This window comes from Bos taurus, chromosome 4, assembly GCF_002263795.3.
Source record: "Bos taurus isolate L1 Dominette 01449 registration number 42190680 breed Hereford chromosome 4, ARS-UCD2.0, whole genome shotgun sequence".
Taxonomy (NCBI): domain Eukaryota; kingdom Metazoa; phylum Chordata; class Mammalia; order Artiodactyla; family Bovidae; genus Bos; species Bos taurus.
The window spans coordinates 86,759,474-86,773,206 of NC_037331.1; the positions used below are offsets into that span (position 1 = coordinate 86,759,474).

At 38.5% G+C, this 13,733-nt stretch overlaps 1 protein-coding gene across 11 annotated transcripts in view; it reads right to left on the bottom strand.

Annotated features, from left to right (window-relative positions):
* The window catches only part of CADPS2 (calcium dependent secretion activator 2), a 580,156-nt gene that overhangs the window by 25,008 nt on the left and 541,415 nt on the right, over window positions 1-13,733 (bottom strand). For all 11 annotated transcript variants that reach the window (XM_059885593.1, XM_005205640.5, XM_059885595.1 and 8 more), the window contains 1 exon segment: window positions 2,865-2,972. In XM_059885593.1, the coding sequence (XP_059741576.1) occupies window positions 2,865-2,972 (108 nt within the window).

Consider the following 13,733-nt stretch of genomic DNA (forward strand, 5'->3'; position numbering starts at 1 on the left):
TGCAGGAGACAGAAGAGGTTTGAGCCCCTGGTCAGGAATATTCCCCCAGAGAAGGGAATGGCCACCCACTCCAGTATTCTTGCCTGGGAAATCCCATGGACAGAGGAGCCTGGAGGGCTACAGTCCATAGGGTTGCAAAGAGTCAGACACGACTGAGCACATATCTCCCTTCAAATTAGGAACTATTAAGATGCTTCATTAATCAAAAAGATTTTAAGACCAGGAACACTCTAAGTAATTTATTATTACTCTTAGGACAAGTTTCACAGAATTTTCAGCAGTCTTTTCCATGCATGGGGCATCACGCAGGAAAAGATTCTTTAGTAAAACACCTGATTTCTTTTTTAAAGCGTTGGTATTGGAGGCAGGGTCAGTGCTTTGTAGAATAATTGATTTATATAGAAATATTAGTATATATTCTGAAATGAAGCAAATTTCTTTTGGATAAAAAGCATATCCTTTATAAGGAATGAAGCTCTCTTACTGTAGCCCCTGTACTCTTATCTGCGTTGGTTAAAACCACTATATAATGACTCACTGCTGTGTGTGTGCGTATGTGTACACATTTTCCTTTGCATCTGAAGGTGGGAGGCTCCATTCCCTTACTTACTCAGGAAACACTTTAATTGGAATAGCAAAAGTTTGTCACTGATGCCTGAATAAAATTGTTCCTTTCAATCTTTTATCTGTAATAGACTCAGGTTGCTAACAGTATTTATAGGGTCATTATTTTCAACTGCTTCTTGACACCTAACAATATTATTTTAAGCTACAGCCAAGTGGATTTCCAATAATTATATAATGTCTCTTGGTAATGATTTGTTGCTTAAGATACACATTCTACTTTACCTTTCAACACATACTTGATAACCTCTCATTTACTAACTGTAATTGAGGCAAATTCAGTCTTGGCTAATTAGGGGCTCTTAGTACCCCCTCATCTATGTTATTCTTGATGACATATCAATAGAATTAGAGTCTACTTTTTTGTTTTTAATTACAGTAATACAAGTGTGCAACTTAAAATTATTAGAATGTTTAAGGACACTGTAACTATTTTACAAATAACAAGTCCAATGTCCTACTGGGGATATTCAAAATGACAAAACCTTCACAACCAAAACAGAATGGTTTTTGGTTATGGGTTCCTTTTAGAAGCAAACCCAAGCCATGTCTGATGCTTAGGCATTGGCAGGAAAGCACAGTATACACCTACAGCCACGACAATAGAATAAGCACATCATTTTAATGTTGGCCTCTTGGCATCTACTTTAGTTAGCTCCCTTTGTTAACTGCTGCCATACAAAAGTCTCAAAAGAAGTTTGGTGAATGGACGGGAGTTGAAGTGGGAAATATTTTCATGAAGAAAGAAATTCTACCTCTGTTACAAACTGAGGATGAGTTCTGTAGTAAAAAGGTCACCAAGACAAAAAATTGAAGATGTTAAGAACTGTGTAACACAGAGAGACACACACACAGACACGCGTAGTGGGCTATTTGTAGAATGACTGTACCATTTTTTCAACACAGAAAATGTGCTTCCACTATACCAAGAAGAAACACAATGGGAATAACACAAACTCTTCTTTTCTGTTCAACAGTTTTGAAAATTACCACATAAGCAAAAAAAAAAGTAAAAGAGAACTTGGAAGTGAAACATATGCTCGTAAATTCAGAGCAATACCAAATGGAAGCAGAAGTTGCTAATACGGTTTCAGTATTTTGTAAAAGAGCCAGCTGGATGGATGATAATTTTTCTACCCCTGCAGGGCATCAAAGCTTTTCGGAAATCATTCTCTTCACACATATTAACACTTAGCTTATTAAAACAGATGATACTTTTATTGTAAAACAGCCCGGGTAGAGGCTAGAAACATAAAATACGAAAGAGAAGGCTCATTGTGACCACCCAACCTGACAAACAGCAAATACTGACATAAGGACCATGGTGGAGAGGATGACGCGGCAAGACCTCCTGTAACTGCCACAGCTGAAGTGTCACCACGAAGCCCGTGAATTGCTGTTGTGAAAACATGTGCAGTAACTTGCATAATTAAATGAAACTGCCAGAAAAGCATTTCTAAAATGCAGAGAAGATGTACATAAATAAATACAGTTCAGAGCAAATATTACACGTCAGAATCAGCAATGGAATGGATTATGCAAAGTTATGTCATCAGCAAAGTACCATTTCCTTTGAACTGACTGCTGCCTAATTACAAATAAGTGACAACATTGTTATTGAAATGGACTGCTCTCTTAGTCTCTTTTACAGATACTCAGTGGATGAAACTTGTGGATCAAGGCAGCTAAAACTACAACCTCCCCTTCCTAGGAGCTGCCATGCCTCTGTGAAGACCTCCACGAGACCGGAGCAGCATTCTATCTGTTAGCAAACCTTAGTGCTGGAAAACAAGATGAAAAGGCACACTAACAGTGCATGGCAGATATCTGGCTTTACTGAGATTTATTTCTTTGTTTGCATGAAGAATATCATATTGAATTAAGAAAAACTTTTATAGTAGGGGCCGAATACATTACCGTATGATTCTGTTTACAGATTGCAGCAAAGGCAATTGATGTAAGCTGTACAACAATGGTAAACTGGATATCATCTTGCTTGCTAAAATGAACCTTCAAATGATTTTGAGATTCTCATTCTAATAGAGACAATTTCAAGTATAGGAAAAAAAATCTATTAAAACTTCTGTCAGCAGTCTAAGAAACAAAACAATAAACTATTAGCTGTGTAGAAGAAAAAAAAAGGAAAGAAAAAGTGATTTGCAGACACAGCCTCAAAATGCAACTTTTCCCTTCGCAGTACATCTACAATGCCAGCTGGCTCTGGAAGAGTAGCTACTTACATCGAACAACTTTTCTATGTACATTTCCTCATTGACCTTTTCTCGAAGAATGTCTTGATTTTGCCGAACAAACATAATATAGGTATCTGCCAGATCCATTCCTGGTTTCTGTTGTGAGGAAAAAGCACGAGGAATAGAACAATATTAGGTTTTGATTGTGAAAATTTATTTAATCACCACCCTAGAAAAGCATTCATTATATCATTTCAAAAGTTACACTAGAAAAATATGCTTAAGATCAACAATTGTCGTCGTTCAGTTGCCTAGTCGTGTCCGACTCTTTGTGACCCTATGGACTGCAGTACTCCAGGCCTCTCTGTCCCTCACCGTCTCCTGAAGCTTGCCCAAGTTCATGCCCATTGCATCAGTAATTAAAAAAAAAAGATCAACAATGGACACCTTCAAACTCCATAATTAAAGTAAATAAAAGTTTATTATTGAGGTCTATAACTTGAGGTCATAGTTATTGTTCATCATTTAAATGATTAGAAATATGTGGTTGTAAGATAGTAGATACCTTTTTTAAAAAATGGCTACCTTGCAAAGCCAATATGCTGAGTATAAATAGATAAATTTTTCCAAAAACTCCCATAATCAATAATCATTTCTTAAGTGCAACTACAACTTCTTTTTCACCATTTCTGGCTTGTTTATCCATATATATATTTTAAAAATGTTAGCTTTCCTTGGGTTGCCTTCCTCAACTACTATGGGTGTTCAAGGAATAGAAAATAAGTTTTCTTATTAGGAAGATATTGAACAAAAAACATTTAATGCATTACAAAATGAAATGCAAATCAAAATTTTGTGGGTTATCCATGGCTTCTGCTCATCCATGTTTATCAATACTACCTCAAGGACTTATTTTAGAAATGTGATAAGACTATGGATGAACTAGTCTCCCATGAAGAGCCAAAGGTGTGGACTAGCTAACTTTCCAAAGTTATCCAACATTTCACATCTTCTAATGTTAGATGAGGCAGGGCAGTTAATAAAAGTCCTCCTTGCTATGGAATCTACAAAATCTGCACAAGGAGGGGACAGAACTCTGAATGGTTCCTAAGGAGTATTCCTTCTAAACTTATCTTTAGTTCTTTACAGGGTTTCACATAGCTTGACTAGATGATTTGCATACTCTATACCTGGAGTTGATTCATAGTCTGTACTGAGTTATTCATTTAATTAGAATAGGGCAATAATATGATGAAATGGTAAAACTGATGCCCAAATAAGTCAGTCAGTTGTGCATCATTTCATATCTGTAGGATGCACTTATATAAGCCATCAATGGACTCTTCACAAAAGTAAATAACATAAGGAAATCAGATGAAAGAGGATGTGAATCATTTAACTATTCAGGAAGATCCCCTGGAGAAGGAAATGGCAAACCACTCCAGTACCCTTGCCTGGAAAATCCCATGGATAGAGGAACCTGGTGGGCTGCAGTTCATGGGGTTTCAAAGAGCTGGGCATGACTGAGTTACTAACACACTGCAGGAAAGACAAGATATACCTCTGAGTGATGTTAGGACAGTGGTCATGCCTTTTCCTTAAATGAAAGACAGAAAGTTCTTATCACGTCTTTTTTTTGGGGGGGAGGGATAATAGTTTATATACAATGATAAAACTGCCCATCTCTTAACGAGTGCACAGTGCAGACATTGGCATATCTCACTGATAAAAATTAATTTGACTTTTTGCTAATGAAGTTATTTCTGGGCAATGAAAATCCCAGGAAGTACTTACTGTTCTTATACTTAGCCTAAAGGGAAATTTATATCACATACACTGAAGGATACTTTCAAACATAACTTTGATATAACAAAATTCACGACTAGTTATAACCAGAAACAACTATTTATATAAACGTCTTTATTAATCTTTCCTTCAAGAGCATTCCTACACAATGCAGAAAATATATTCCAAACTTCCCAAACTCATTTTGCTGTTTTTCTACATAATTCTCACCAGCAGTGTTTGAAAGTTTAAATAATTGCAAGGGTACTCAAGAGAAACCTAGGCGATTTTCTTCTTTGGGGACAAGTGGTGTTATACTGAGATTTCCAGTGAAAAGGCAGGGTAATTTGTACAGGATTATTAGCTACTATTAACAGCTGAAGCCCGTAAGATAAGGATCTCTCTCCGTGTCTCTCAAACTTTGTCAAAACACTAAAAATTAGTACATTCAGAAAACATACTGCTGCAGAATGAAAATGACAGAATAATTTTCTATGTATGATAACAAGTCAGTTCCACCTGTGAGTTTCAGTCAAGTGTGTGGAAAGGAAACGCTATGATATGTATAATTCCAAGGCAGCAGGGTTTTGCCCAGCTGGACTGAGAGTTAAAGAATAAACACAGGAGAGGCTTGCCTCCTCCACCGTTTCTCCTCACCCCACCCCATTTTTATTTCTGCCTTTCAAAAGAGGAGTATGCTTATAAGTTTACACTAGTTAAACAATGGACCCATCAGACTCACTGGAAACTGAGTTATAGCCAGATGAAATGGAGAATGATGCCTTTATACACCTGCCACAGACTCAGAAGGTAATTTTCTGTTTTCTTGATCACTTTTAAGATAACATTAGACATCATGAAACATTGTCCAGGAAAAACGTTATCTTTTGCCACCTGAAACTAACAGACACTTTACAATTTAAGCCTAAAAGAAAACTCTGTGCTGTTCCCTTGGGCAGACCGAAGGGCTGTTAATACTGAAATGTGTAAGCTGAGACAGTTCTACAACTAAGAAAATTAGAATCCCTGGTTGGGGGTGTGAAGTAAGGCTCATTTAAGTTTATTTCAACAAATTAAGTGTCGTCTTTTTCTTCTTGAAATTACATTTTCTCCCCTTTGGCAAATTAAGCTCCGCTTGCCTAGTAAACACAACCTACAATTTTTGCATTCCTCATTAGCATTATTTCTTCCTTTATCTTTGAGCTGTTTACCTATTCTTGAAACTGTGACATACGGGAATTTCACACCTAGTGAATATATTTTCATGTAGCTTGTGGCATGAGACTATAATCATTAAAAGAATATACACAAGTAAGAATAACTGCAACAGCTGGTGACATTTACCAATTAGAATTATAGTTCTTTAAAACACTTTATCGTTCCTTTGGTGTATGAAGGGTAATTATCTCTGATAAATTGCTGAAAAAGATATAATTTTCCTTTTAAACAGTTTCTACTTACAGTACAAATGTGTTTGGATAGAAGACATTATTGCTGGCTCAGTGCTCCTTCGTGCTAAGACTCTTGCTTTATGGCAGTGAAATTTACATACTTTGGAAGTCACTGTGTCTCATTCCATTAATAACATTATCTTATTAGGAAATAAAGTTTAGTTAGGAAACAAAAACTGAACACACTTGGTTCAGTTTTCATTTTCTGGTGCGTAAATGAAAGGCATGCATGTGACGGCATCAGCCAGACAGAACACTGTTACGCATTTTGGTGCAAGTGGGTGTCCTCAATCTTATCAAAGGAACAGCCGGTTCAACTTCAACAACTGCACATTTGGATGAATTTTTATCAAGAATATTACGTTCTAGAGAGGAACACTTAGAAATGTTTTCTATATCGGTAATTATCAGTTCAGTCGCTCAGTCGTGTCTGACTCTTTGCGACCCCATCGACTGCAGCACACCAGGCTTCCCTGTCCATCACCAACTCCCGGAGCTTGCTCAAACTCTTGTCCGTCGAGTCAGTGATGCCATCCAACCATCTCATCCTCTGTCATCCCCTTCTCCTCCTGCTTTCAATCTTTACAAGCAGCAGGGTCTTTTCCAATGAGTCAGTTCTTTGCATCAGGTGGCCAATGTATTGGAGTTTCATCTTCAGCATCAGTCCTTCCAATGAATATTCAGGACTGATTTCTGATTTCCTTTAGGATGCACTGGTTTGATCTTGCAGTCTAAGGGACTCTCAAGAGTCTTCAACATGGCAGTTCAAGAGCATCAACTCTTTGGTGCTTAGCTTTCTTTATAGTTCAACTCTCACATCCATACATGACTACTGGAAAAATCATAGCTTAGACTAGATGGACCTTTGTTGGCAAAGTAATTTGTAATTATAGTTTTCTTAACAAAGGAGAAAATAACGATTAAAGACCATATAGTAAGCACATGCGTGTTAAGTTGCTTCAGTTGGTTCCAACTCTTTGTGACCCTATGGACTATAGCCCACCAGGCTCTTCTGTCCATGGGATTCTTCAGGCAAGAATACTGGGTGGGTTGCCATGCCCTCCTCCAGGGGATCTTCCTGACTCAGGGATTTAACCCGTGTCTCTTATGTCTCTTGCATTTGCAGGAGGGTTCTTTACCACCAGTGCATCTGGGAAGCCCTGTAGCAAGCACATTATGTATAAAATACTGGGTCTCCTGCATTGCAGGCAGATTCTTTACCATCTGAGGCACCAGGAAAGCCCTAAATACCCCTAAAAGAGAGTCAATGTTGTTTTCCATTCTCCACTTAAACCTTTGAGATCCTCAGTTCACTAAGCACTAACTTCTCCATCTTGCTTTTTAGGGTAGTAATCTCTAAATCAAAATAAGACTTCCTGGATTACTTTTAAGTTGATTCAGAAAAGAACAGAATGTGGCTAATGAAATGACAGTAAAAGGTAAAACATCTAAAAAATTCCCCCAGGGGCATAAAGAAATCAATACATATGGAAGAGAGTAGAGTATGGAAAGGTGAGTTCCTCTGACTTGGGCCGCATAAGAAACAGAATACACCAGCAAGTGAATGTGTTTAAGTAAGGGTGCAGACTCCAGCAAATTTTCTTCCAGTGTTAATCACTAGTTAACTTAGTGAGATGAACACGCCGTTCAAAAAAAGGAAAGAAAAAAATTCCTCGTTAATTATATGCTACAAATGCTCTTACTTCCTGCCGCTGCACCTAATTCCACAGGTGCAAGTCTCCACTTTCCTCATTCACGGGTAGGTGGGTGCAGGGCTGCAGACATTTTTCACAGCTACAGATTTAGATACAGAAGAAGCCGCTTAACCTTCCACGGAAGGTTAACAATACACTATGCAAACACTGTCATGGTGTCTATTTAACAAGGAGACAGATTTTTAAATATACTATTCTCGTCTCAAAGATTAATAGAAGCTACAGTCTAATTGACTTAATTTGAAAGTGCACATCTCATAACCTAGAAAAGCCTGCCTTGAAGAAACAATCAAGAGTGGAACTCTGATATCTTGATTTATGATAATCTGCGTGCTTCATAAATGAAATACCTGCACCTGGTCATTATTTTAATTTGCAAGAAAAATGGATCTTCTGAGATTTAAAACAATAGCATGTCTCTTCAATTTGAAGTTGTGGTAGGAAACATTTACATTTCTATTCTGGCATTTCAGATTCAGGAAAAGTCTATGACTGATCATCGAAGAACACAGGACCTAATTGTACAAACACACAACTTATCCAAGGTACTTTTAACTACAACATATTTTTTCTTTTATTGTTTAATATGTTCCTTATTAGTTTGGAATTTATGAAGCAATTTCTATGTTTTATATTTGAATGAAAATGCTCTTAAAATTAAGCTTCTCAAAAACATTTGGAGTAGTTTAAGAAGTTCAGTTCAGTTCAGTTCAGTCACTCAGTCGTGTCTGACTCTTTGTGACCCGGTGAATTGCACATTACATACACTCAAATACTTAAAATAAAAAAAAAGTTTTGAGTATAGCTGTGATGATTATATGTAAAACATATATACACTTTTTTTAACCAAATTTTCTAAAAACTAGAATAATTATATTGTATTCATTAATATAGAAAATCAAAAGGAAAGAAACCAAACTAAGGTCTTCAAATTAGATTTATTCCAACTTAAATATAAGCCCAGGATAAGGACTAATTCACAAAAAGGGGCAGAAGAAACGTAAATAATGGAAAAGTCATAAGGATATACAATTTTCGAGATTTTCTAATAACAGTTTATCTAGTTTTTTAAAACAAATTATTTCCAGCAGCAGCCACAGACACCTTTCCCTTTGTTAAATGTAGAGCTATTCAAAATTCTATTAATTCACAGTATAATACATTTTGAACCCAAATTAGGAAGTAGAAAATTCTGAATTAGATAATGGCATGTACATCCATTTGAAAACATCTCTCGGACTTGGAGCATGTAACATGTATGTTTTAAGTATGTAATTTCATTCAGTCCCACATTCTAATGGAGAGGGTTCCATTACTCCAGGATCTTGCTCTGGGGTCTTCTGTTTGCTCCCTGTAAGCACAGTCAGTAAAAAAGCAGATTCCTATCACAATGCTGTGAGAACATCTTACATCAGAATCTGCTATAATTAACACTCCTATAGTTAATGCAGTCATATTGTTCAAATTCTTAAAATTCACCTGAAAGCTTCACACTATTCCTTCTAAATAGTGACGTATTTTATGTGTTCATTGATCTAAGTGCTAGCATGATTAAACATTTTTGTTGTATCGTGGCAGAAAACCTTCCAAAGAGGAGGTTATTTTAAATATTAAAAGGAATATTGAATAGTAATTTAAAATAATAGCCCAAAGTACTCAAGGAAAAGAGGCAGGTTGATTTTCAACTGAGACTTATGGGCTTAATTTTTATCTTACTATGACTTTCCCACTTGAGGTCACGAGCGTATAGTATCTCTCTTGCTATTTCTGATTGATAAGATCACTAACGTCTCAAGAGTTTTGACGATTGGCTGCTGATACAGAGAGGAAAGTGCTAACATGTATGTCACACATTAGCTTTATACTATTATTTTCATTATTATATATGCTCAATATTATTTCATTATTATGAGTAATACTTAGGGTGATTATGAAGATATTAAATCTCTCATTTATAACACTGTTGTAACCTTTTCCCTGTCTATCTATAGTTGCTATGATGTCAACTACAGAAACTACACTGAAGACTTGAAGAAGTAAAATTTAAATGCTGTGGGTATTATTTCATTTCGCCTTTAAAATTCAGATTGCCTGGGGTTGTGTTATTTGGCCCTAATTTGGAACCTTTCGTATTTTGGCCTAAAGGACGCATGAGGATGCTAGAATGTTAGGGTCCAGAGGCAGTTCATGGATTTACCTTCTGTAAGAAGAACGAGACAGACAAGAAAACCAAAGAAATAAAGATGAAAGCAGCAAAGCACTCTCCTAGGAAGCACAGAAGGCACCCTCCCCTGCTCCTCTAAAGGCGGCGAGACTCTCAGCCTGGTCCTGGTGCGATCTGCCTCTGCAGGTGAACACGTCCCAGTGGGCCTGCGCACCATTCCCCACGTTCTGCCTGCTCTCACTCTGACGTAAAGCACTGAGTGTTCCAGCGGCCTCATCTAAGGAACAAACAATGTCTGAACAAAGGAAGGAGGAAAGACACCTCTTGTCACTGAACTGACTGGCTGTACTTTTAAAAGTCATCACTGGCACATGCATGGTGCTTGAGAGTCTAAAATAAATGGAAAATAAATGCAAAGCAATCTAGTGTTTTTCACCCTGTGGAAAACAAATGGTTTTTCTTTTGGAAAATGGTCATGTTCTGAAGCAGAGGGTACAGGGCAATGTATGGTGCAGGGAGCATCATTCCAGGTAGAAGCAAAGACAATCCTGTTTATATCAATAGTGTATGACATTTATAAAGCACATAATATATGCTTTTACTATTTTTATAATATATTGATATTTATTTCTTTTATTATTTTTATAAACAAATACATACTTTTATTATTATTTAATATTATCCACATTAATATGTGCATCAAATCCTTAAAAAAGCCTACGGAAGGAGGCAGCACAGGGATGACAGCACTACTGTCACTGCCCAGGTGGGAAGCCAGGGGTCAGACTGCCAGTAAGGGGCAAAGGCGGGACTGGAACTGAGATCCTGGACTCCACACCAAGCCTGTTCAGTATAGTATGCTGTGTGTTTAGTCGCTCAGTCATGTGCGACTCTTTGCAACCCCATGGACTGTAGCCCACCAGGCTCCTCTGTCCATGGGACTTCCCAGGCAAGAGTGGTTGACTCCAGTGTGAACTGGAGTGGGTTGCCATTTCCTTCTCCAGGGAATCGTCCCAACCTGGGACTGAACCCATGTCTCTTCTGTTTCCTGCGTTGACAGGCAGGTTCTTTACCACTAGGACCACCTGGGAAGCCCACACAGTATAGAGCTGAATTCAAGTCACACTGTGGAGAACTGGAGGGTTAGAAATCTTCGGCAAGTGTTAGAGAGAGAATGACTGAGAGAACTGTTAATGAAGACGGGAAAAAGATAAGCCATCTGCACCTTCTCAGGGAGGACCACCAGGATCAGGCAGCAGCGCTAAGCAGCCGATCCAGGGGGAGTTTCCTTGTCCTTGGTCACTGTCAACCCCATCTTGTCCTCCAGGTCTCTTTAGCTGTGTCACCTCCTGACTAGCACAGAGATCGTATGTGATGTGTGTAATAAAGGCAGCAGGAATAACCTGCAATAGGCATTGTTCACACACACACCCACACCAAAACGCCCGATAACTTAACGACCTATAAAACAAAATTTCAGAATTGGAGTTGGAAAGGGCTTTTACAAAAAATTCATTTGGTTCCATCCGGTCTCTGCTGTGGCAGGTGGGGTCTTCATTGCGGTGCGCGGACTCTCTAGTTGTGGTATGTGGGCTCACTTGCTGTGAGGTATGTGGGATCTTAGTTTCCTAACCTGGAATCGAACCTGTGCCTTTGCATTGCCAGGCAGATTCGCAGCCTCTGGACCATTAAAGAAGCCCCAGGAAGGGCTTTTAAATGTCCCTTTAAATGTTAAATGTCATCTGGTTGTTTTCCCCACAAGTTCAGCAATCTGCAGTACCACACCTGGCAAAGAGTGGAGTAATCATTACTATATCACCCTTGTAAAGAATTTAAGTTTTTTTTTTTGTTCTTAGTACACTGATTTCAGTTCTGCCTCCCACTGGGTTTTAGTTACTGATCCTTGTTCTGTCCTCTTGACTGATAAATATTGAGGCTTCCTCTTCTGCAAAATGGAACTCCATACATTAAACAGGGCTCTCTTAGGTTTTTCCTCCCTCAAGAGTAATATCCTGATCCCCCCCCCCTCTTTTTTTTCCTCTATAAGCCATTATTTCCAGATTCCCTTAACTATGCTGGCTGCTCTCTACAATAGGAGGTAAACTAAAAAGTATATGTTGGTTTTAAAAGACTATTGATAGATTTGCCACATTAATAGATGTGAACAAGATAGTATAGAACAGAATGATTATTTTTTTAGAATCTGGACACTAGATTTACTATAATCAATAATAATGTTGTATAATGACAGCTAACATTTATCAATCACTAATTTCATTCTAGGAATCTTGAAAAGTGCTTAACATATTTGCAACAAGCCTAGAAGTGGTATAAAGTACCACTTTTCCATTTGATAAAGTAATTGGTGTTCACACAGGTGTATGTGTGCTATGTGTTTAGTCGCTCGGTCATGTTTGACGCCTTTGCAACCCCATGGACTGCAATCCACCAGGCTCCTCAGTCTAGGGAATTTTTCAGGCAAGAATACTGGAGTGGGGTGCCATTTCCTTCTCTAGAGGATCTTCCTGACACACGGATCGAACTGGGTCTCTTGTGTCTCCTGCACTGACAAGTGGATTCTTTACCACTGCACCATCTGGGAAGCCCACACACAGGTATATGCCTATTTCCAAACTCATCTAATTATAAACACTAAATATGTGCAGTTTTTAATATATCAGTTATGCCTCAATAAAGCTGTAAAAAAAAGTAAGTGATGCTCAAGATTATACAGATACTGAGCAAAGCAATGCAGCAAAAGTTGAAACCGAGGCAGTCTGGCTCCTGAGTTTGGCTTGTACTTTCTCTGCTGTGTTCCCTCCAAAGGTCCATACCACTTTGTGGGTTTTAGTAGCTACCTTACATTACTGTCTCATACAATTTTTCATCCTACTTTCTAACACAGATTGCTATCAGCTACATCTTCCCAACCTTATAGGTAGGCAATATGTCTTTTGGAGGGGGGGGTTAGTTTTAATATACTACCTAAATTTTTTTTAATTAAAAACATTTTATTGGCACAATAGAGACACAGATGTAGAGAATAAATATTATGGACACCAAGGAGGGGTAGGAGGGGTGGGATGAATTGGGAGAGTGGGATTGACATATTTACACTATTATGTATAAAAGAGCTAACTCCTTCTCCAGGGGATCTTCCCAATCTAGGGATTGAACCCAGGTCTCCCCACTGCAGGTGGATTCTTTACCAGCTGAGCCACGAGGGATGCTCAAGAATACTGGAGTGGCTAGCCTATTCCTTCTCCAGGGGATCTTCTTGACCCAGGAATTGAAAAGGGGTCGCCTGCATTGCAGGCAGATTCTTTACCAACTGAGCTATCAGGAAAGTCCAACTAATGATAACCTACTGTATAGCACAGGGAACTCTACCCAATGCTCTGTGGTGACCTAAAGTGAAGTTGCTGAGTCGTGTCCGACTCTTTGCAACCCCACGGACTGTAGCCTGCCAGGCTCCTCTGTCTATGGGATTCTTCAGGCGAGAATACTGGAGTGGGTTGCCATTTCCTTCTCTAGAGGATCTTCCCCACCCAGGAATCGAACCCGGGTCTCCTGCATTGAAGGCAGATTCTCTACCGAGTGAGCTATGAGGGAAGCCTCCTGTCTCCAGATTAGGGCTATTTAATCAAGAAAAAAATCTATCAAACCATCTGAAGGTCACTATTATCACCTTGACTAGGAAGACGAAGATGAACTAAAAAGCCTCTTGATGAAAGTGAAAGAGGAGAGTGAAAAAGTTGGCTTAAAGCTCAACATTCAGAAAACTAAGATCACGGCATCTGGT